Genomic DNA, 25,778 nt, shown 5'->3' on the forward strand with positions numbered 1-25,778 from the left:
CTCCTCCCTTTCCTCTCCCTTCTTCCCTCCTTCCCTTTCCCGTCCTTCCCCCTCCATCTCTCTTCTTCCTCTTCTCAGCCTCCTTTCCACTCCATCCACACGCGCGTGCTTATACACGCGCGCGTGACCACACACACACACACACACACACACACACACACACACACACACATACACACACGTATTTGGTGCTGTCGTAAAACCCACGTGTCCAGCGGAGAGGCTGCCAGAGCAGATCCCAAGCTCCAGAGCGGGCCCAGCACAGCAGCTAGAGGCGACTCCGTCCCGCGTCCTCCCGCGCTCCGGCGCTCTCTGCGGAGCTGCTCTTGCGCCCTCCGCGGGCCTCCGCGTCCTTTGCCTGCATTCTGGGGAGGGCTCCAGGCTGCGGGGTCGGTCTCTAAGGCTCTCCTTATCCTCCAGCTTGGGGTCATGTAGCTCGTCTGGGGCTCCCACCCACTGTTCGTGCACCGAAACGGCCTCCCGCACGCCGGAACGCTAGCCCCCCGCCGGCTGCTCTCAGTCCCCAGGTACCGTGGGGCGGGACCGGGGCTGCTGGGTATGGGCCCCTTGCATCTGGAGCTTGGAGGTCTGGAGCAAGGGGCGGGGGGCGAGACCGTCCCGCCTCCCGGCGCCAGAGGCCAGCGCGGCTCCGGCGCTGCGCCACTCCGCCTCGGGTTGGCTCCAAGGCGCTTGCTGGGGGCGGGGGAGACGTCCTGCCCCGAGAGTGCCGGAAAGCGCCGGCTCTTGGGGGTCCCAGCTTAGTGGGGTTGAGAGCTGGGTTCGCCGGCTGCTAGGCAGCACCGTGTACACGCAGCCACCTCCACGCTGCGCGCCCGGGCTTTTGAGTAAACTTTGCGCCCGGGCGGAGTTGGGGAGCGGGGACCGCAGCGGTGGGAGGTGTTGCGGGAGCCGAGAGGGGAGCTCCGGTGCTCCACCCAGCTCCCTGCGATCCTTCCCGCACGCCCCGTCTAGTCCAGACCCGGATCCGGCTCACTCCGCGCTCCTCCTCCTCTACCCCCCAGCTCGAGGCGACTGACATGCTGAAGCCGGGGGACCCCGGCGGCTCGGCCTTTCTCAAAGTGGACCCAGCTTACCTGCAGCACTGGCAGCAACTCTTCCCGCACGGAGGAGGCGGCGGCGGCCCGCTCAAAGGCAGCGGCGCGGCGCTCGCCCTGGGCGCGTCCCAGCCCCTGCAACCGCCGCCGCCACCACCGCCTCCCGAGCGCGCCGAGCCTCCTCCGGACGGCCTGCGGCCGCGGCCCGCCTCGCTCTCGTCCGTCTCGTCTACCCCAGCTCCTTCCTCGACCTCTGCCTCTTCTGCCTCCTCCTGCGCTGCTGCCGCTGCCGCCGCCGCGCTGGCGGGTCTCTCGGCCCTGCCGGTGGCGCAGATGCCGGTGTTCGCGCCTCTAGCTGCTGCTGCGGTGGCCGCGGAGTCGCTGCCCTCAAAGGACCTGTGCCTCGGCGCCTCCTCGGGCCCGGGGCCGGCCAAGTGCAGCGGCGGCGGCAGCGTGGGGGACGGCCGTGGCGTCCCACGTTTCCGCTGCAGCGCCGAGGAACTGGACTATTACCTGTACGGGCAGCAGCGCATGGAAATCATCCCGCTCAATCAGCACACCAGCGACCCCAACAACCGTACGTAGTAGCCGTAGCCCTAGGTCGCCTGCTCTACCCCGGGTGCTGGCGACGGCAGGTAGTGGTGGAGAAGGCGGGTAGGGTCTCAGGAAGGTGACACGGGTGAAGGGTAGGGGATCTTGGTTCAAACCGCTGTCCCGCGCCACCCGGATCACGGTGGCAAAACTTTTCTGGCGTCTGAGAAGAGACAGGTTTCTTGGGTGTCACCAAGGGCTTCTGTTTCTCTGCTCTCATCAGACCCGGCTTTACAGCCACAAGGCTTCGCCACCCCAGAGGCCTTGCACCCTCTTGCCGCCCAGTGTTCCGGGCCTGGCGAGTACTGGCAGCTGGCGGCCGGGGTTGTCCCTGTGGAAACAGCATGGCCTGATCCGGACTAGAGAGCATCGAGACCAGCGTTTGCTTCTCAGTCCATATTCCCTGGAGTTAATGGTGGCAGCTCCTTTTCAGGTCCCTTGATTATCTAGGGTTTCCAAGCGGGATCTCGCAGCAGTAGGGTATTTTTTTGTTGGTTGTTTTATTTTTATTTTATTTTTATTTTTGTGTGTGTGACAATTAATCAGCTTCTTACTGCAGGTAGGTATTATTAGTAGGGCTACTATTTATTTAGAAGCTAAGGAAAGGGTGGGAGGAGCCCACTGAATAAGAAGAGAATTTCCAACCTCAGGACAGTGACAGCTCTTTGCAGATTCTGCATTCTCTAGCAACCCTTGATTCTGCAAATGTTTACAACCCTTGTTGCTTTATTCGTTTAATATTTTTTTTTAAAGTTAGGATGATGCTAATTTAGTGAAAGAAATTTACCTCTTCCCCAAGAACAGGGTGAATGACTAGCTACACATCAGAACTTCCCAAGCTGTCTGTATTCACAATTCCAAATCCAGGTCCTAAGCACGGTTATATTCGGATATTTTGAAACAAGATCCTCAATGGAGGATTCAGAATGTATTTTGATATTCATCTGTTACTTCTTGGTAATTTTCAAGAATTATATGTTAATACCTAAAGCTTTGACATGTGTGTTAACTATTCTTTCCCAAAACCTTCGAACAGAACCTTAAAGCAACCGAGTCACATTAGAGTAGCACTTATCCACCGACTTTCTTCAATCCATTCTTCATCTGGCTTCCGTATAAGAAAGTAGATCATAAATATTTACTTTTATTCTATTTTAATAAGTTGCTTCCTGGAGAATGTCTATCACCATGAACTTCTTGATTTCCCACCCAAACGAAATAATATATTAGAAAAGTACTTTAAACGTTCCTAGATTGCTGATTTAATTTTTTAAAAAAAGAACAGTGGGCATTAGCCACATGATCGAGGCTTATCACTCTTTTTGAAAGTTATTGTGACTGAGGTAGCAACTAGTAACCAAAGCCACAGTTGTGTTTACCTTTTTCATTGCTAGCGTCTAAAGAGTAAAATATTGGTTTAAGATAAGAGTTGCAGTTCCAATTTTTGATACATTTAGGAAGACTCTCATGTAGCATTTAAGAAGGCTCGTGTATTTTAGGGCTTCAGACATTTTGTAAAATTGCATTGTCTTAATCGAGTTCAAAGACGTGTTTTCTTGTGAATTTCTTCCAGATGTTGTCTTACAACCAGTTCTTTTAAAAGTGTGAAGTAGAAAACTTGGCAGTTGTTCTTACTGCTAAGCGAAATATAATCATTGTCGATTGGGAGCACCTTATCCAAGCTTGCAGTTATTTCTCTATATTAAATCTGAGTTGGAAAAAAAATACCAACCCTGGCTTTGTGTTGTGGTATGTGTGTTTTTTACAGTGTAGCAGTAAAACGTAACACATTTTCACTAGAGAAAACATCCACCAATCAGAGGAAGAATGAGGACTGCTTACTAATTGACATATGTCTATGTACCAGTTTGTTATCCAGATAGCTCCCCCAACCCAGGGTTGGAGAGAATGGTTTGAGATTTTATATATTTATAGTTTGTTAAAGGTCTGGTATCCTCTTTTGAATCAGATGGACTGACTGAATGTTCAAAGTGCAGGAGAAAAGACAGGAAGTTAGATGGTTACACCTTCGGTTGCTAATTAAAGGAGTAGTTGGAAGGAAAAGAGAAAGGAACCACAGCCCTGGGTGGTGAGAAAACAACCTCTGGTCCCAGGCAAGTAAACTTGGTACTCTCTTAATGCTACTTGGTGTATGGTGTGTTTTAAAGACAGCGGTGACTGGGTTTAATCTAACTAGGCAGTTCAGACGTCTGAAACACAAAGACTTAAAACTTTCTCAAGGGCTTTGAGTGTTGGTATTTTGGTTCCATGAAAGACTGAAAACAAAAGCTTCCTCTCATTTTTGTACTGTATGGGGAGGGGCAGCTAAGGGGAGGAAGGCAGGAGAGACGCTGAAGTATTTTTAATTTTTCACATGTAGCTTTCCTTTCTCCTCCTCCTCCTTTTCCTCTTCCTTTTCCTCCTCCTCTTCCTCCTCCTCCTCTTCCTCCTCCTCTTCTTCCTTCTTCTCTTTTGCCATTTCTTTTTAAAACTTTTTTTTTTTTTGGTAAAGTTAAAGCATTCATTCAATATAGCATCCCTTTGTGATTTTGTATTAAAAAGAACTGTCTGGTCTCTCCTCTCTTAGTAGGCAAAACAGAGCCTCCCCACTCTTCCTTTTGCCCATGGTTAGTAAGGTGCACCCGAAATGATCAGCCACGCCTTAAGACTCTGCTGGTACATATGGCAGATGTCACAGTGAGTGAGCTTGTAGCTCTTTCCTATCAGATTTTCAATCACACCAAGCGCATGTTAGCTCAAGTGAGCTCCTTCAGTAGGTTCCTGCTATTGACCTGCCTTCTAGTGATTGAGGTACACTTTCCACAGAAGTGCTTAAGGCTCTGCTGCTGCCCTCTCCCTTAAAAGTCAAGTGCTGCGATGTGTAATACATAATAATGCACGCGGTTCTTCTTTGTTGCTGGGTTGCCCGAACCCTGGGGCTGCATCCCAGTGGTCTCTTCTCAAATTCTGGGCAGCTGAGGTGTTTCCTGAGACCTCCTTAGTACTTCTGGAGGATACTGAGAGGCAGCTACTGGGCAAGCCTGGAGTCAGAGTAGAAAAGCCCTGATCATCTCAGCAGAGTTAGCTTTCGTATTTTTTTTTTTTTTTTTTTTTTGTGAAGACAGGCTAGCTTCATACTGAGAAGGAGGCTGGAAATAAACCTGTTCTGGTGTCAAGGCATAGAATTGGGTTATGCTATACTTTCTTGGTGTTGGATGCTTTAGGATCTTTCTGATTTAGGAAAGTACTCCCGTGCAGGGAACCGTTTTGGGAACCAGGGCTGTGGAAGCAGGGATGCAGATTTCAGTGTTGGCAGTGTCAGATTTGCCACATTCACCCAAGATTTGGGGAAGAGACTGAGGGTAGTTAGTGGAGGATTGGTGTCATTGCAGGGTGCTGTACTGGGGGATGTGAGAAACTCCCCCAGTGGGGATGTCATGTGTTTTAACCTAATCCTAATCTCTCTCTACTTCATTGTTGGAGTGCTTCCTGAGAACCTGCTAGTGCTCAGTGCCTAGAAGACACACCCTGTTTTACTTCCATCTAGTACTTCCATCTAGCTTATCTGGCTGTTAATGACCAGCAAGCGATTCAGACCTGGTTCCCTGGGGGAGAGACTTCAGTGTTAGTGTGCAGGCTTTTTATATTGTTCTAATTTTCTTTTTCTTGAATTTTGTGTGCAGGCCCGACCCCACCTCGTAACACACATGATTTAGCTATTTTACATCATTCTTTATCCAGAGCCCTGAAACTGAACATAAAGCCATATATTAGATTGAGGTTAGAAGAGGTGGCGACTGTTTATTTAAGGTGATAAAATGGTCCATCAGCAGTAATCTCCATCGATATGTGCCACCAGGAGATGAAGGATGAGGGGACAAGCCACAATTAATTGCCCTATAGTTTTGTAGGAGAGAGTGGAGCCAGCCCAGACCTGCTTCGATCTCCTCTCTCTCTCTGCCTTGTATATGACGGCCTCGCAGGGGCAGAGGGCGGCCAGGTTTATCTCTGCGCAATATTCTTTCACCCTTACACCCTGACTCTCTCATTTAATTTATTAATACAGTCACCAGGAGACAAATACAACCCACATTTTCTCCCTCCCTCCCTCCCTCCTTTTTTCCTCCCCCTTTGTCTCTTTCATTGGTTCCTGGGCCAAGCCAGCAGGCTAGGCTGAGAAAGCCCAGGGTTTTTGCCTGTTGCCGGCAGCTAGAATGCTCAGAGCACCCCTGCGAGCTAGTCCACTTCTATGGGCTCTTCTTCCTGGTCGCCACCCCTGGGAGTCCTTCAAGGCTAGTAGCTGGGTGAAGCTTTTAAACAGAACCCTTCGGAGGCGAAGACATCCAGTGAGCTGCGTATCACTCTGTCCACATCCTGCCCACTGGAAGGCAGGGCACGGTGGAGCCCTCTAGAGTAATTCAGAGTGGGGCTCCTGGCGTCTGGCTGCCCTAGTACCTCCAGGCCACCATGCCCCCTCCCCCAGGGGCTTTGGACTCTGAGTTGCCAGCAGGCCGCACTCCGGGGGGCCGATCAATGCCTCCAGGCCCCTCAGGGCTTGGCCTGCAGGACTAAGGGCTGCGACCCCGCCTGCTGTTCAGAAGGATTTACAGTCTGAGCAGTACCGCCTCAGCAGGCTTCTAAGTTACTCTCCAGTAAAGAAAGGGAGAGGCTTCTGCACCCAAAGGCTAGTGTGCAGACACCCCGGACTAAGCTTTGCAGAGAGAGCCCTGCGGAGAGCCTCACCTCTCAGGTCGTAAGCAGAAAAGCAAACCCCCCTGAAGTGTTCTATATTTCACTTTTCCTTAAAATGAGAAGATAGACCTGCTGTTCTGCTTTGTGTGGAGTTCATTTGAGGAGGGGTTATTTTTAACAGTAACAGCAGCAACAACAAAATCTCTGAAAACATTCACATAATAGGAAGGATGTGAAATGAAAGGAAGGCCTACGTTGGCCTTCTTTGACCTTCTGAAGTCAGTAGGTGGACAAGCTGGTAGCCGGTCTTCAGCCCTTCTCCTTGCTCATACCCCCTAGGCAAATGTACTCTGAGAGAGATCTGGATGGTACAGTGACATTTGAAAACATCTTGTGTATAACTAACTGTAAACTTGTACAAAAATCCCTGGTTTTAAGGTCTGGACTGCTGTGTGGGGAGAAGTTGGAGAACCCAGCTGGCTTTTCTTTCAAACCTTTCTATGTGGGTGTTTGTGGCTGGCAGGCTAAAAAACACTGTTTGCCAACTTGTGACTATGTATCCATCTTAAGAAAAAAGTCACTTGTTTAGAACTTCCCCACGTTCCTCTGGGACCCTGAGACAGGTTAGAAATAAACATTTTCAATCCGAGAGATTTTTTTGTATGTGGTTAAAATGTTGAAGACTACATACATAACTATTCTGATGGCAACTGGTCAACTTTTCTGGGAGAAATATTTTTACATTTTTTTATTAAGACACATATTAAGTGAACTGATTAGCCTGGACCAGGCTTGCCTACTTTTCATTTGTCAGTTTAGGACATAGTCTTCTAGATTTGGGGGGAGCCTCAGTTTTTGCTTTTTTTTTTTTTTTTTTCTTTTAGTACTCTATAAAATGTTACTTTTAAAGTATGCTATGGAGAACAATGAAGTCTACCATACAGAAGAGGGCTTCAAAAGGAGTTAACTGTCGTTTTTTCAAATATGACTGCTATGCTTTTTGTCTTCTGTGGGGGTAGTGGCTGGAATTAATTGCTTCTAATCTGTTTATCCACATACATGATGTGATGCTACATGTAGGAGACTACATGGGAGTTGACAGAGGTTTTGGCACAGGCTATTAGGTTGTGAGGGTTTTTTCCCTCCCCCACCCCTCAACTCTTTACTTAATTGAATGAACCAGAAAAGAAAAATCAGTTAAGCACTCCCTGAGTGATTTATATTTATTTTCATGGGCATGTTGCCTTTTCTAATTGTCATTATTTTAAAGCTTTTTTTTTTTTTTTTTTTTTTTTTTTTTTTTTTTTTTTTTTTTTTTTTTTGCTTAGGTGGTGAAAGGTAATTTTAACATGTCTGTAAAGGCAAAGGCATTGAAATTGTGGACATTGGCTATTTATTTTCCTGTTCTTATACTTTAACTCCCCCAAGCCCGCGAGTGTGGAAGAAAGAACTATCTGTCTAACTATAACTCAATCATCTCAGAGCTTGTCCTGGCCCCCAAATGGTTATATCAGTAAACTCTTTCAATTCTATTGATCCGAGTCATGACGCGGTATATAAAATTCTCCTAGCCCTCGTTAGTCTTCCTAAATCTCTGCATTTGAAGGCTTTGGAGTTGGGCAGGGTGAACCTTTCTGCTGTCTCTTTCCAGTTTCTTGGCCCTTGGTCTAGTCTCAGTGATCCTGAAACATCTTTTTGTTTCATTGGCAAGAAAGGGGAATTGTAGTCTTTGATACCAGAGTGGCAGTTTGGTGCATAGCACATAGGAGGCACTCAGGGACAATATTGTCATTTTTTTTCCTGCTGTGTCTTCTTGTTGTCCACAAGGAAAGGCAAGAGAGGCTGAGTGAAATATGTGTGTTTCTGAAGAGTTCATGTGAGGGACAGCATACTCCCATCTTGGCGTCAAAAGAATCTTCACATTAGCCGGTGATGCTGGAGGAAGACAGGCACCTTTGTGTTAAGGGAGGCACAGAGGTATACTTTCAGAAACAGGGTGTCGGTTCTCAAAGAAGTCCTGTTGACAGCCACTAAGAAGTTGTAAGCAGCAGGTATCCTCATTCCTTGGGCAATCATAGCTAGAATAGAGTGTCTGCTCATTGAGGGGAACACATAACTGACAGGAAGCACCTCTGGGCAGATAGGATGCTCACATTTTTTGCAGTTGCCATGGCAAGGGCTCTCTTTCCATTCTGGGTAGTGATTGAATGTTCCTTGTGGAATATTCTTCACTGAGTTGCCTTGTACCAAGTTTTTTGGGTGGTTGACAGTTTCAGCACAGACAAGGCATATTTGGAGTGATCTACTAGGGCTAATTGTCATGGAGACAATGGGGGGTTGCCAAGAAGCCCGGAGGGCAACTCAGGTACCCTGACACCCGGCTCTTACCAACTTCACCATTAGGAGCACCAAGTGCCAGGGTCGGTGCTACAGGGCTCAGCGGCAGCAGAACCCCGAGCGTCCTCAAGAGGCTGGACTCAGGAGGTTGAGTCGCTTAGGCAGGAGTCCTCTGCAGAGGTCTGCGGCACCAGGGAGCAGACACAGCGGCTCCGCCAGGCCCATTAATAACCCTTAGGCTCTGCGATTCCGACAGCGTGGTCTCTGAAAGCTTAGCTTCTAGTGACTGCCTGGCCGCTTCCGCCTAGATCGACTCAAACGACACTGGGTGCCCCGGAGCAGTGTGCCTGGAGTGTAGGAATCCCCTAGTGTGGTGTCTGCCCTGGGGGCAAGTCAGGAACTGCTTCAGCAACAGCTTCACCAAGTGAGATAATCTCATTTAACTTGCACTCAGCCTTCCATCCTGCTCAACTGAATCGCTACCCCACCATTAAAGACCCGTTACCCTGATTCTTAAACGTCTTATTTGGTTTGGTCTCTGGGAAGAACTTGAACCCACAATCACAATTGACCCCCCCCCCCCTCGCGCGCTTGTCCCTTCCTTGTTCCTGCTCATCTTTGATGGGTGAACTTGCTGGAGTGGGCGCTGGACAGAAACTGAGGTCCTAGTTCCTAAAGGACCGGGATTAGGGCTCGCACTCCCTCCCAGGGGTAACCTAGGAAGCTTCCGAGTCCAGTGTTTGTTCCTGTCACTCCCGCTTTGGTAGCCCAAGTGCAGAAACAAGTACTATCTGAGACGCCCGCGTGCTATCTTCGACTATCTGAGATAAATGGTAGGATGAGAGGCAGACTTCTTGGGGGAGAGAAGATAAGCACACCCTGAGACTCTGGTTAGAGGGAGGCCACAAGAAAGCAGGCGGGGTGGAGAGAGAAGCTGAGTTGCAGGCAAGCTGGACAGGAAGCAAAAGTCGCGGGCATGAGGCACTGGAAAGCACACCTGGCTATCCAAACCTAGCATCGAAGCCTTGCATGGATCCCAGCGGGCATATTTGAATGCTGCAGGTCCCCAGGGTGTGGCACAGGTTTCTTTCCGACACCCCGTGGAGTTGTGTGGCTGGCGTCCAACAGGTAGTTTACCCGCTGTAGTTTAAGGAGTTCACCCAATGATCCCCCCCACCCCACCCCCGACAAATGACTGGGTTAACGCTCTCCCTTTCCTCCTTTCCCGGTGTCACCCACAGGTTGCGACATGTGCGCGGACAACCGCAACGGGGAGTGCCCCATGCACGGGCCGCTGCACTCGCTGCGCCGGCTCGTGGGCACCAGCAGCGCGGCGGCCGCTGCACCCCCGCCGGAGCTGCCCGAGTGGCTGCGGGACCTGCCGCGGGAGGTATGCCTGTGTACCAGCACGGTGCCAGGCCTGGCGTACGGCATCTGTGCCGCGCAGAGGATCCAGCAGGGCACTTGGATTGGGCCCTTCCAGGGCGTGCTCCTGCCTCCGGAGAAAGTGCAGACCGGCTCAGTGAGGAACACGCAGCACCTCTGGGAGGTAAGGTGCCCGAGCTTCTTACCCAGCTTGGGCCGGGTCTCAGAGCCTCGCCCTGGGCCCCTGGAAACCCACCCACCCTCCCCACACCCTCAGCCCCACTGGTGTAGTGGTGGAAGGCTGACATCTGAAGTTCCTGTAGGAGGAATGCAGGCAGAGTGTGGTTTGCCACGGGACCTGTTGGCTCTAGAAGTCAGCCACCTTAACCAGTCTCTGTTCAAACTGTGAAGGATTAGCCTCCCCCCTCTCCGAGGGTGTGTGTGTTTAATCTTCAGGACTAGAGGAAGCAGCCAAACATTCCCAGAGATTAGCTGGGCAGCAGTAGAACCTTAATGCCAGGTTCCCAGCTCTTCCCATAGGTCTCTTGCCTGGAGCAAGAGAAGCAGAGAGAGGGCAGAGTCATCATAATTTTCTCAGATGAAAACAAGTTTGTGGAGATAAGATGGAGAAGGAACCCTTGGGTTTGGCCCTCAGCAGCACTTACACTAGAAAGATTGGAGAACACCTTTAATTGTAGCACTAGGGAGGTGGAGACAAGAGGGTCAGAAGTTCAAAGTCACCCAGGCCTACGTAGCAATTTTTAGGACCAGTTTCAGGTCACCTAAAACTTTTTTTTTTAATGTTGAATGTGAGAGACTGACATGTTCTAGAGCTTTGAAAGTACCCAACCGCCTTTGTGAATTATTGTAAATCAAAACTTTAAAAAATTTTGGTTTCTCTTCTGACAAAGTGATTATCTACTTTCAACAAAGTAGATAATCAAAACATGAGAGATAATGCCATTTTGGTATAAATTAATCTCGGCTATTATTTAAAATAATGTGTCTGAAAAAGCCCTAATCAGAGCTGCTTGATTACAAAAGCCCATTATTGTTATAATTAGATAATCCTTCAACTGATCTTAGCGTCTCAACTCACAGAGAACTAGCTATGAAATGTTAGGTACCAGAGGACACAAGCTATAGTGATGGAAAATTTTGGCTAGGTGAACGGATGAAGGAGGAGTCATTAGAAAAGTCAGATCCTTGTTTGCTGGGGACCAGGTTCACATGAACTCTGGTAGAGGGCTGTTTCAGCAACAGTGTGCTTTCTGTGTTCAATGTGACCGTTCTTGTGGTGAGCTATCCCACTAAAACTAACAATATAATCATCCACTTACATATTTGTTGGGTTCCCTCTGGCCAGCTTTGTATTAGGCCCAGGAGAGAGTGCTGTGGAGAACAGAGCATTGTGCAGAACCCTCACGTGACTACTGGGGTCAGGGGCAGAGGCCTTTGTCTGCAAAGTCTCCCCTGATGGAGAGGGAATGGCCAAGTGAGGACGGGGCAGTCCCGAGCTTCCTGCTCTGTAGTTACCCACTGAGCGCTGCCTGGATCCAGGCTTCCAGTCACTGTCTCACTCCTAAGCAGTTGTGGGAAAGCAGACATTTTTGTCTTTCCCTGATGGAATCCCTGAGTGAGGTTGGGGAGGAGGTAGGAATACCTATGTCACTGAATGAGGTTTCCCTTAAAAAACAAACACCAAAAACAAAACCAACAGAAAAATTCAGGAAAGGAATGTGTAAAACAGGGTAGAAGGAAGTGACTTGCCCTGAAACTACGAGGGGGTAAAAGAGCTGCCGCTTAGCAAAGCTGACACATGGCAGGGTACAATGGAAGCCACTGCGCCTGTCTCCCTCCCATCCAGCTGTAACCTCCTGCGTGCTTTACAGTTTACAGTCCACCCATGCACCCTGCAGGACCCGGCACCGTTATTAAGGACTCTGCTATCGGACTCTGCTATCATTGTTAAAGGTCTGCCGATGCTTCCCAGGGGAACCACAGAACAGTCGTGGTACAGATATGTTCTATCTGAAAATGTGAAAGTGAATCCCCTGTTCCTGCCCTCTGATGCTTGTCTATTTTTAGACTTTGGAGGACAAAGCTATAAATGTGGGGGGGAAAACATAGTTCTTTTTTTTTTTCCTAGAAGGCTTTGAGTGATTGGGATGTTGGCAAGAAGCCACTACACATAGAGGCTTCAACAATACATATTAGCATTGAAAACTATGGGACTTTTCTGTTACACTTTTGACTAGTACATGACGGAGAGAGAATTTTGTTATAGTAATAACATTGTTTTTTTTTTTTCTTCCTTCTTGATATCTCTATGGATTTAAAGTGAGTTTCACCTGTTGTTTGGGTTATATGAGTTGACAGTATTAGGAAGATATGTAAAGTTAGTTCTTTGTGTTAAAAGAGAGAGAGAGAGAGAGAGAGAGAGACAGACAGACAGACAGACAGAGAGAGAGAGAGAGACAGACAGAGAGAGAGAGAGAGAGAGAGAGACAGACAGAGAGAGAGAGAGAGAGACAGACAGAGAGAGAGAGAGAGAGGAGAGAGAGAGGAGAGAGAGAGAGAGAGGAGAGAGAGAGAGAGGAGAGAGAGAGAGAGAGGAGAGAGAGAGAGAGAGGAGAGAGAGAGAGAGAGAGAGAGAGAGAGAGAGAGAGAGAGAGAGAGAGAGAGAGAGAGAGGCCTTCTAGGTCCGTGCTCGAATGATCCATAGGCCTGCAACTCCTGCTTTGGAACACGATCTTTTTTTTTTTTTTTTGAAATCAGCCCTCTGTAATAATAATTAGGTTGACATACATTTGGCGGACTGAAGGGATATTAAAATTTCAGCCATGTAAAATGTCTCCCGAGAGATGGTAAAAAATGTGACTGACTGGGGTTATTTAGTGACAGTAACTATTTGTAGTGACAGAACACTTTTTAAAATAGGGCATAGACTTTTATTAGTACAATTACTTTTCAGATATGAAGTATGAATGTCTGGGAATGTGGCTTTGTTGTTAGAGTGCTTGTCCACAAAGATGGCCTGAGTTTGATCCTTAGCACTGTATAAAACTAGGCATCTTGAGGGAGGTGGAGAAGAATCAGGCATTAAGGCTAGCCTCAGCTACAAAGGAAGTTTGAGGACAGCCTAGGCTATGTGAGACCCTGTCTTAATGAAACATTAAAAAATGAACAAATAATGACAAATTTTTAAGCATCATGATTTATGAGATGTAATTATTTGAATCGAATCACTTTTAGTAACAGGAAAGTATAAATATTAATTTGCCCTTTACAGTTTATACTTTAAGTCTGCATTCTATTCATTCTGAAAAAGTTTAATCATTGTTTATATCAGACAGAATCTATGATTGGTGTCGACTATAGGTCTTTACAGGAAAGGTTTCACAACTTTTTTTTTTTTTTAGTGATTCACACAACAATTATTCACTTAAATATTATTTTAGACACTTGGAACATCAGGGTGACAAGAAGCAGGTTTTCAGGACAGTTAAAAGCTATTGGATGATGTCTCTATCATTTTAAAAGTCAACTGTATTCATTTTCTTCTTAGAGTCCTTTCCAGTCATTTGCTGAAGGAACATCTTCCTATTTAGAGTTTCATACTCAGGTTCTGATAGATCTTTGCAGTGTTGCTATCTTTATTTCATGGGTAAAATAAATGGATGGCTAATTTTTTCCTGTTAGCGTTTCCGAGCAGATGATGGGTTCTTGTTTCGGTTTACAGCCCATTGTGTGAGTCGGCTTCCATATTTTACTGCACACGTGAAGGATTATGATGGAAACAAACTGACATTTGTTCATAGAAGGATTGCTAAATGTTTGGTATGCGTGACCACAGACAGTTTGTTTGTGCTGCCATTTTTTTTAGGTTAATATTTTCTTTGTGTATAATCCCAGCAATTCAAAAATGCAACAACATAAAGTTAAACATCATTCCATTCTCCAGAGTGTTTTGACTCTAGGTTTTCACGAAGAGTGGTCTTCTTTTCTTCAACTCTTTCCCCTCTCCCAGTAGTGATCTAAGATTATTAATTTTTTTCCTAGTTTAAAGACATTAGCAAGATAAAAGCAAATTTTTAAAAAAACCTAAATTTGTCTTTCTTTTTAATGTTGGAATTGGTATTTTAATGTGTTTTGAAAAATGGTATGTTTAGATACTTTAAATCAAAAAGATTAAAGAAAACATTAAGCAGCCCTTCACTAGCATACATTGATTCTAACAAGACTTGGACTCGGCTTTAATTCTATTTAGATGTACAGGGTGGGGGTGGGGTGGAGTGGGGAGTCTCTGATTCAGTCTCAGCAGTTATGTCTTGTAGATGAGACCGAGATAACTTTATCCTAATGTGTTTTCTAATGAAGAAGTGAAAAGGCACCGTTGATTCCAACATTTATGAAAACATTATCTTGGTTATTAATGCGTTCTTTTCCCTTGAGATAAATTAATCTAGCTGTATATGGTTTCCTCGTTCTGCTTAACATCAGAATTTAATCTGACTAGACCTGAGGAATGCACACAGTGTATACTTAGCATTCTGCTGGAGTAAAGTACAAAAGTTAGAAATAAAGCTATAATTCAAGATAAGATGCAGTTACACCTTTCAACTCAAGATCTGATTTGACAAAGTTTAGCAATAATGACAAAATGAATTGTACCCATTTCAACCTAACTTTTTCCCTTGTTAATTGAAAGAATGTAGTGACTTATTAGAATTACAGTCAAGGTATTAGACAGGAATTTAACTTTAGGCAGCCTATTTTCTCCTTTGCTTGGGTAAGACTGTATGTGTCCTTTTCAACTGCCCTCTACTTAAAGATTAACTAATTTTTCTTCAGAAAATCAAGGATAGCACAGTCTAGGCTTTTTGCATGGTTTGATTTTTATGCCGTGATATTTTTGGCATAACAAGAGTTCAACTTAAAGTAAATGCTCTATTTTTATCATCACCATTTAGCTTAAGTCAAAAATATTAATGAAAACCAATATTAAATATATATTTCATGCTGCTAAATGTTTGCATTTCAAAATCATCCTAGGTAATTGGTACCAGAAGGAAATAAATTGATTTTGTTTTTTGAATGTGTTATGAATGCTTTTTATAAATGATTCTATCATACACACACGCACACACACACACATACACACATATACATTTTAGATGTTGAAAAATCATTTTGAATCAATACTCTTTATTAACTTAAAATCACTTAAAATTGTTTCAGTGATAATATTGTAACTATAAATGACACACTCTGTTTTATGTACTCTAGCTCATTTGGATCAATTCATAAGACAGGGGAAGACAGGTTCTATAAATCTAGTTACCCTGAACTAAAAATCATACTTTTCAGCAATTTATCATTTAATATACCACTCTGTCAACTTAGTAGTAAATAAGTCAATTTCACAGAATTCAAGTAATTTCTTTCTTAAAAATAAATGTTCCTGCTATGCTTTCAGTCATCTATCCTAACAGCTGGCCTGCCTCCCCAAGGCTTCCTCATTTGACTTGAAGAGGTCTTTTGTAGTGGTGCCCGATTGATAGAGTGAGGGAGTTTTATAGTTTTACATAGACTGTAAACCCATCTGCTGCCTTTTGGAATGGTTTCCAGCACTGTGTTAAAAATCAAAGACGCAAGGCTTCATACTGGCTCTGACAGGTTCTCTTTCTACTCCTTTTGGTTTAGGACTCATAACACAGCATTCTCCTTGGTTTTCCAAATCCCTAAATGACTTACCTAAAAACAACAACCACCAAAACAAAAACAACAACAACAACAACAAAAACTATTTGGAAAACCTTGATTGGTGAAGTTTCATGTAAACATACAGTTGTCATGGTGTATATGTTTAGGATTAAATGCCTTATAAGGCTGATGTATTCTATGCAGGCAGGACTATTTTTTCTCATTTAATTCAGAAATTGACTTTTTTATTGAGAGGATTTGTCCATGAAAAGAAAATGATTCACAAGTATTTCTCCCTTCAAAATGGCATTACCGGCCTTTGCCACAGATTATTTTTTATTCCTCCACCTTAAAAGCAGGACATAGAAAACAAAAGCAACATCTTAGGGGTTACTGGGAAGACAAAATCTGCCTGTTCCCATCACAGCAGCCATCAACCTGTGTGATGGGAATATGATGCTCAGAAACAGGCAGAGGTGCTGCCTCATTCCCCTGTGCAAATTATAGCAACTTTAATTGTTTGTGGAAAGGCTATGTGTGGTCTTAGGACCACAAATGGTTGTGGTGTAAATTTATGGGTTAAACACTTTTGATCGAGTGGGAAAACCTGCACCCTATGCAGCTGGGGACTCCCTCCCGAAGAAGGGATGGCCGCGAGACACTGGCCGTGTGCAGATGTTCTAAGACAGTTGTATACAAGATTGGAGCCTGCCTCTCTTTCGATTCCTTTCTGTTTTAAAGCCATATATGCTCCAAGATTTCATGAGTTCAGACATTCTCTGTGTATTTACACAAGAAACACAGACTCTGCTGTAAGTACTTAGCATAAAAGCTCAGGAAGCCGGAGACCAGCGTTTACCACCTCCCTCAGATAAGTTACAGAATTCCATTATGCAAATTGTTACACGTGTGTGACAGAGGCTGACCTTTTGTCATGTCAGTCCTCTCTGTGTAGGCCCCAGGCTCCAGCCTAATGGCTCAAACCTTGATTTACTCACTGTAATAAGGGCAGGAGGTCGAGCTTGTCTGCTGCCTGTTCGTACTCTTCTTGGAGCCTGGTTGAAGGCTGTTAACACAAAGCTTTTCAAAGTGAATTTACAAGCAGCGCCACTGACAGAGGCCAATCAGTGCACCATAAACGTCAGGGTGGTGAGACTGAGCAGTAAGTAAAGCTTTGACAGCACACTATTGGCCAGAATCAATTGGCCAAGGATTAACCAAATGAGCAACCTTTGTGAGAAGGGCTTAGGGGAGAAGCCAAGTGTACAGTCTGTGTCTCCAGGTGGCCCCCGAGGATCCACCTGTTAGAGGACTGGTGAGGACAGGGACAGCACACTTATGCTTTAGCACAGCCAGCATCATCCATACTGGTGTGATTGACTCTTTGGGAGGTTAGCGTGGCAGAACCTGCCCACCCTGAGACGTGGTGGTGAAAAACAGACAACCACCACCACAAGAGCCCCCCAGAAATAAAAACTGGCCCAGCGTTAGGCAAAAGAGAGAGACAGACCGTTATGACATGGTTGTCAGGCCTAGAGGATGTGTTTACTATGGTACAATTCATTACAACGTCATTTACTCAGATTCCACACCCCTAGTGGTTTGTGTCAATGCACAGACAAACACATGTGTTCATTGGCTCCTCGTGAAGCTTTGGTGGAAGCCACTAATCACAGGTTGAGGGTCTGAATATCCATGAGATGCGGTTTCCCTACAAGATGGGTTGTTTTTATCATTTTGTGTAAAGACAGCCTAGACAACAGTTCATTGAGCTCTGGAAGCATCAGCATTAAACTGGAGGAATCCATTAAAATGCCCTATGCAAGGATTTATAAATTAGGCAATTTCCTTGATTATTGCAATCATTTACAAAATTGATTGTTCCAGTGTGGTATAGACAGATTTTAGCAATGATCATTGACAGCAAGTGCTTTTTCTGATATCTATAGCTATGATCACTAAATTAGGTCGTGGTGCCCCCACCCTGAGGTTCCTGCTCTCAAGGTCGTGCAGATTTCCTGAGAAGCTTACTGCGATGAAGCTTTATAGACCCACCTAGGCTCCAAAGGGGAAGTGTGGGGTTGTTTTCAAGGTTCATGGAGTTTGTTTATTTATTCTTTTCATGACGTCATACTATGCGCTTTAGCCTAGTCTGACACACATTCCTCCTACCTCAGCCTCCTGACTTCATAACATTATTTTTAGATTTTTAAATCTGTTTTGGAGAGGGCGCTGAAACTTGTGGTATGAATCACACCAGCAGCAGGAGCCTTTGATATGAGGCCCATTTCAAAGGGAACAACTTCTGCCAATTGCAGCTCTAGAGTATTTGCTTGACTGAAGATCTGCACGTCAATAATGGGTTTTATTTGTTGGTCCTCAGACTTCTAATTATCCAATAGATATATCGTGGAGTCACTGGGTTTTAGGTCAATTAATTCTGAAAGGCATAATAAAGATGTTGTTACAAAGTGTGAGATGCTCAAAATGCAGCAGATTTTTCTATACGAGAGCACCCACAAGTTCACTGGTGCTTAATCACTAACCACAAACCACAAGTTGCTTTTATTCCTGAAGTATCAGTGATGGGCAAGCCAACTGTGTCTGCAGGACTTCACCCAGTGAAAGCTGGCTGTGTGCTTTATGCTTAGTACGGAATAACTGACTCTCGGACATTTGCTTTTCATCATTTTTCTCTTTTGAAACATTAACACAAACCAAGGCTTGTAAAATAACAACTTTTGGGGGGAAAAAGAAAAACCCTGACACTGTTGTATATTCAAGGGGGGAGGGTTGCTCTGATTGTGAGTGTGTAAAAATCTGATGTCGGGGTGTTCTTTCTTTAAAAAGGAGTAGTGTTACATTTTAAAAAGTTAAGGGAACTGGTGGCACTTCCCATTTATCTATCTATCTATTTTGGCTACTGCTGCTCCCTAAGTCAGAAGTTTCTCTCCATTTCAGTCAGCTGGAAAATTCAGTGCTTATAACTCTGGTGAGAAGGCAGAATTTACAGTCTCGTGCCTCAGCTTTATCTCTTTATTTTCATTTAAATAAAATTTCCCCCATAGTGTTTCTGGTTTCTGTTAAGTATTGAAAAAGCAATGTGACCAACCATGTCTTGGTCGGGTGAGCTGTGAACGAAGCACCTGGAATTTCGAACGATTCTCGCAGGGCCCCCGTACTATTAGTTAATAAACCATAACCCACAGTATGAACTTGTGAAATAATGTCATGGGATTAAGACCATTTTATTAAAATGAACAGTGTTTCCCCCTCTGTGATAATTTTAAATTAAAGCTGCCTCCAATAATGAAGTGTCCTCTTTAGAAACGCTCGGTGTAATCAAATTCAGTAGAAACTTCTTAAGTGCCTCTTAATTGGAATCAAATTAAATACAATCAAGGTGTGTTTTCAGCATCTTGTAAAGCCTCAAAAGCTTGTTAGCTTTCCTGGAGAACTGTCATGTTTACCGCACAGGGACAGTGAGTCGTTTGTCCATGAAGGCAGTGGAGCAGTTGGCAGTTCCCTGAACTCTGCAGGTTTTAAGTTAGAATGCAGCTTCTGGAACTGGTGATGTAAAGAGTATATAAACAAAGAGAGACCTGAAAACCAATCACACTCCTAAAGAAACATTGAAGCTGCTTATTGTGAGTGATGTCTTCCTCTGTGAAATGGAAAATCTCATTATTAAGTTTTAAGATAGTATAAATACATTTTTGCATGAAAAGTAATTGATGTACATCATAAGAATTCAAATCATGGGCTGGAGAGATGGCTCAGTGGTTAAGAGCTCTGACTGTGCTCTTCCAGAGGTCCTGAGTTCAAATCCCAGCAACCACATGGTGGCTCACAACCATCTGTAATGGGATCTGAATCCCATCTCTTTTGGTGTGTCTGAACACAGCTACAATGTATTCATATACATAAAATTAATAATATTTTTCAGAAGAATTCAAATCATATAAGACTGCAAACAATGCTGATGGCTTTCATAAGTACTCCGAAGGAGAACTAAGTACTGGAATCCACATTTACTTTATATGGAATCACTGTTGTGGAGAGAGATGTCTGCCCTGTGTCTTTGATACTGCAAATAACACCGTAGAGCAGCACACAGTGGGACTATTCTCACAGGCTCTTTCTTCCACAGATATTTAGATTTGCTTCAGTCTCAGGTGTCTATTATTGTACTTCCCTTGGTGAGAAATTTAGTTCAAAGTCTGCAGACCCTTTGATATCACAGAATCGCTTCTAATGCTTGAATATGTTTTATGGTGTGCATCCTTAATAAAACCAGGGGCCTTTTCAGAACTGTAAAGAAATTGTAATAGTTTTCTAAGAAGGAGAACAATCTCTTTCCTGTACATGAAGGGATTTAAAAAAAAAAAAACATCCAAAAATAAAAAGGCATCAAGATGTTTTGAAATGCTTTTTTAAAATGTAAAGAGTTGAATTCATGTAGTTATGTGCTGAGAAACTCCTTAATCTCTGTCTGTATTAATCAGTATAATAGCTCAGTGTGCTGCGCTGATCAAAGGGAAGATATGTTGCACTTTTGTGCAACAATTGGGCAATTTTCTTCCACTTTCAGTTGTATCTCTGTAGTAAATGTGTGCTACATAGGTATAAAATAGTTTGGGCCTGGGTAGGGAAAAAGGTTAAAGTATCCTTCCTTTGAACAAGAGTTTTCATGAATATGCACCACTAATATTTCCTAAGTAATTTTATTATATATACAAAAGATTGTATGCACTAGACCATAATATGCATCCATGGATTTAATTACTTACAAAATAATTACAACATCAGGCTTAAATGATACTTAAAGGCAATGTTCAAGTTTGCTCACAAGTGAAGTATTATGTCCTAAAGATATACACCACACATTATTTGTAGATACATTTTAAATTACTAAATGGTCTTTGCTCTTTTTATCTTATTTTTAAATTTTTGAAACTAATACATATTATACATATTTTGGCATATTATGTAATGTTTGATATATGTATACGTTTTGTAATGTTCAAATCAGGATATATCTGTGGCTTCAAACATTTATAATTTACTTCCAGTGAAATGATTAATATGTTTCTAGTTGTTTTGGAGTATATAGTTCACTATAATTATCTAAGACAGTGGTTCTGAATCGGTAGGTGGTGACCCCTTTGGGGTTCCCATATTAGATATTTGCACATGAGATATTTGTGTTGCAATTCATAACAGTAGCAAAATTACAGTTATGAAGTAGCAACAAAATAACTTTATGGCTGGGGTCACCACCACATGAGGGGCTGTATTAAAGGGCCATAGCATCAGGATGGTTGAGAACCACTGATACAGGTATCATGCAACAGAACACTAGAGCGTACTTCTCCCATCTGACTGTATGTTTCCACCATGGACAACATTTCCCTATCCCTCTAACCAGAAGAAAATGAGCTAATGTTTACAACTGTATTTCTAGTGGAGGGTAAGCAGGATCCAGATATTGGCAGCATATAGCACATTTGGTCTAGACATAACATCGTTTCAGTAACTCAATGTCCTCCCATCAATGAGCCCGTGTGAATATGAAATGTGTGGGAATGGCTTTGTGACATCTGGAAGAATCACAAGGAAACCCCAAGATGCAAAGGCCGCTTGACCAAGGACCTCAGATCAGGGGCAATTCATTAGAATGGCTTGACACTGGTATTGAGTTCCGAACACATCTCAATACCCAGCACACTGTTACTTGTCAATAAATATTAAATAACAGCGGATCATCCCAGTGGCACATTTGCCTGTAAAAATATGTGTGCTACTTTGTGTCAGTGAATATGAACTCATTAGCACATGGTACTGATTCAGTCAGTGTTGACCCTAGGAAAAACAAGAACTCCAGGTTGACAATCTGCAGCTAGAAATTGTGAAAAAAAAGATCGTAAGTTCCAACACACACTACAGAACAGAAAGAATAAAATCAACATTTTTCTAAAATCTATGTATCTCATATCATCATTTCTATGACAGTACTTGGTGTTCTTATTTTGATGACAGTCCTAACAGACAATCAAAATAGGTCTCAGCTAGGCCAGCAAGATGGCTTAGAAGGTCAAAGTCCTTGTCCAGACTGACCATCCCTTCCCTTCTCACACACACACACACACACACACACACACAGAGAGAGAGAGAGAGAGAGAGAGAGAGAGAGAGAGAGAGAGAGAGGTGGGAGTGGGAAGGAGGGAAAGAGGGAGGGAGGGAGAAAGAGAAGGAGAGAGATATATGATAATTGGCTAACTTTTTGGTTTTTCAAGGCAGGGTTTTTCTGTGTAACAGAAACCTGGCTGTCCAGAAACTCTCTTTGTAGACCAGGGTAGCCTAGAACTCACAGAGATTCTGCCTCTGCCTCCCGAGTGTTGGGATTAGAGGCATGTGCCACACCACCCAGCTAATCGCCTAACCTTTGGCAAAACTATTAGCAAACAAATATTAAGAACAATAATCTAGCATACACTTGTCATTGTACGCACTTTGGAAGGCAGAGACTGGATGATTGTCACAGATTCAGCACCAGCCTGGTCAGCACAGTAAATCTGAGGACAGGCAGAGCGACAAAACAAGAGGCCATCTCACACTCAGTCTATAGAGTGCCTACCATACAAGCTTGGGGAGACCTGAGCTTGATCCTCCAGCACCCATGTAAAAGGCTGGACTTGGTAGTGCGCACCTCTAATTCCAGTTAAGGGGAGATGATGGGAGGATTGGCGAAGGGTTGGCTCACTGGGTGACTAACCTAGCCTAATCAGAGAGCCCTAAGTAAATCTAGACAAACAAAGGAGACACCATGCTCCTGGGGAATGACACCTGAGTTTGACCTCTGACCTTGACACATACATATATGCACATAAGACCCCCAAATAATAATAATAATAATAATAATAATAATAATAATAATAATAATAATAATAATAATAATAATAATAATAATAATAAAAGATATCGAGTTGTGTGGTGATCCACCTGGAATTCTACCACTTCCTGAGGCAGGAAGATTTTGAGTTCAAGACAAACCTGGGCTAGATAGAAAGAGCCAGTCTTTAAAACAATAATAAAAGAAACAATGTATATTATATGTAAACTATTCACCATACTTTTGACAACGAGTTACAAAGTAAACTTTCAGTGATTTTTATCTAAGAAGTTCTAGTCACTAGAGCAGTGAGTCTCAACCTTCCTGATGCTGGGAATCATGCTTTAAATATGATTCTCATGTTGTGGTGTTCCCCATATATAAAATTATTTGTGTTGCTGCTTCCTAACTGTACTGTTGCTACTGTTATGAGTTGTAGTGTAAGTATCTGATATGCAAGATAGCTCATATATTGCTCCTGTTAAAGGGTTGTTTGACCCCCAATCGACCCACAGGCTGACAGAGCCTAGAGTCTAGTGTATAGAAGAATCCCCAGGACTAGGGAGCCAGGCACTGTTCAGGCTGGGGAACAGGATGCTTGTGACTCGGTAGCTCTGGATTCGGGTCCAGGAATGGACTTTCCATGCCCTGAGATTGCCACTTTCCCATTTGCCTCTTGTCGTTGGTACCCTCATTCTTTCTCGCCTTGCTTCTGCTTTAGTTCCACATCCTAGTCCTATCCTACATTCCTGTCCCCCCACCCCTTCTTTATCTCTCCTACACTGTGGCTACTCTGCTTTGGACAGTCTCAATCTCCCCCACCCACCTTCTCCCACTCCAAGATGTAGGTGGAGAGACAGGTGGAAAGGGACAGGTACAGAGTACAGAACACCTGTCAAAGCCAAATCAACCCCCATGGCTTGCATCTCTTCTGTATTTCCAATCACTACTCGAAGTCATAAGGAAGCAGCCAGAATGGTAGGCATAGTTACGTTTCACCTGCATCCTGTAATTAGCTCCTAAGTAATCAAGGTGTGCTGTGAGAGGAGGTTCCCCCTGGAAGGCTTTCAGTGTGTCCATCTCTCTCTGGATCTGATCTGGGTGACGTGTGCAGGCTGCCTTGCACCCCTCAGCTCCCAGCAGTGGCACATCCAGTTACACTGTCCTTTCTAGCTCCCCTGCCAGCCCCTTCTGTCCAGTCCTGAATCCTAGAGGGGCCATCTGAGATTTGTGGTCTGTAAATTTTGTGATTTGTAGTCTGTAAATTTCCATATGCCAACTTTATCTACTAGTTAACTGTTTCCCCCCTTCATCTCCATCTCCTACCCCGGCCCAGACCCCTGCCTACAGGTAGTACATGTGTTCAACTTTACACTCTCACTCTCAGAGAACTTGCTCGTCCTTGTTTTGTTCTTTCATTGTCTAATTCTATCCCTACCTCTGCCTTCACGCTTCCCTCTCCTCCCTTCTTTGAAGCAGCGACTCTCTATGTAGTTAGTCCTGGCTGGCTGGGAACATACTAAGTAGATCAGGTGACCTCGAACACAGAGATCCCTGTGCCTGGACCTCCCAGGGATGCTATTAAAGGCCTGTCCCATCCCACACCCAGACACGGTTCACTTAAATCCTCTAGTCTCAAAAGCTTGTGGGGTATCACCACTTGTCCTGATGGCATTTCAAACTGAGTTAACAAACTGCCCCTGCCTTAAAGATTCTAGGACAGGCATCTATGTTTTTTCCTCTTTATTTATAGTTCTTTTAGCCTACAAGTCCAAAAATGTGAAGTTAATGTAATTACTTCTTTAGATATTTGTAACAGCAACAGCTAAGTATACTTAGCACTGTGTGTGTGTGTGTGTGGTGGGGCGTATGGGGGTAGAGTGTAGCCAGGGCTGGCCTGGAACTCACCCACTCTGTAGACCAGGCTGGCCTGGAATTCAGAGATTCACCTGAGTATCACTACTGTCAGGATACAAACATCTTACTTGACAGATGCTTTTGTTCTGAAAGCAGTACTAAAGGTTAACATATTTTTTCTAAAGCATAGGCCAGGTGGTCTGCTAAGACCTTTACAGATATGTATTTGTCCATCTAGGGCCCAGACCCAAGGGTTTGTACATGTTTATCAAGTTGTCTACCGCAAAATTACATCCCCAGACCCGACCTATAAGGCTTACCTTAAACGGTTCTCAGTGAATTAAGGACTACTTGCTTTTCAGATAACAAAACTTCCAGGCAGAGGCTGGGAGCTAAAGTTATTTGCTGAAGGTTAGGTGAGCCAGAGGTGGGATTTTTTCCTTAGCCATAGTAGGGGCCTTGATTGTTTTTGCTTTTTCTTGCCTGTTCTCCTTTGGCTGTGTGACTTCAGCTCCTGTGAAGCTCTGGGGTCACAGCTTCTGCCACAGGCTTTACCACCATCACACCGACCCTAACCTCTGGATCTGGATATGAGCTCTCCCTTCCTGGTGGGGAATTGCATTGGTTTCTTAGACTCCCATCCATTCCAAAATTGATTAAGAGCCCTCCACCCCCACAAGGCTGTTGGCATAGTCAGCCCACTTTGTGCTCTGGAACAATAGGCCACAGATTACATTCTCTGAAATCTTATGAAGTGATAGGACCATGAACAACTTCAGTATGCAAGAACAACAGTAGGGAAGAACTTTATGGGGCTCACACAGGGAGATGAACCAACTTTCCACGGCAACCAGTTGGGAAGGAGGGAAAACATGACCTAGAAGTCACAGGAAATCCAGGGAGAATGGAGATTTGGAGGAAGGGGTCAGGGACAGCTGGTCAAAGGGCTCCCTTGTCTTTGCAAGACTTACTGTGCTTACCCTTAGCTCTCTCCATTGAACTAATTCAATAGCTCCTGTTCTTTCTCAGGGTCTTGCTGGTTTCCACCGCACTGATCTTACCCAGGAGTTTCTTCTTTAAGAATGCTCTTCCTCCTTATTCTGGTTGGTTTGGTTTGTGTCTTTTGCTTCATATGAATCTCCTTGCTCAGAGTCAGATCCACTCTGCATGCTTTTCTCTTCATCTATGACCTCGACAGTGTTGAGGTTCTGCTTTATGGCTCGCTATTGCTTGTAGCCCTTAGGTCCTTCGGTAAGCTCATATTTGGCAGATCCTTTTACTTT

At 44.4% G+C, this 25,778-nt stretch overlaps 1 protein-coding gene across 1 annotated transcript in view; it reads left to right on the forward strand.

Moving 5' to 3' along the window:
* Window positions 1-1,037: 1,037 nt before the first annotated feature.
* Window positions 1,038-25,778, forward strand: part of PRDM6 (PR/SET domain 6) — a gene marked incomplete at both ends in the record, with an annotated part of 99,929 nt that continues 75,188 nt past the window's right edge. The window contains 2 exons of the mRNA XM_080920002.1: window positions 1,038-1,632; window positions 9,917-10,224. Of these exons, the coding sequence (XP_080776128.1) occupies window positions 1,038-1,632; window positions 9,917-10,224 (903 nt within the window). The remainder of the gene's footprint in view (window positions 1,633-9,916; window positions 10,225-25,778) is intronic.

Source organism: Micromys minutus, assembly GCF_963924665.1.
Source record: "Micromys minutus genome assembly, chromosome: 8".
In the NCBI taxonomy this organism is placed as follows: domain Eukaryota; kingdom Metazoa; phylum Chordata; class Mammalia; order Rodentia; family Muridae; genus Micromys; species Micromys minutus.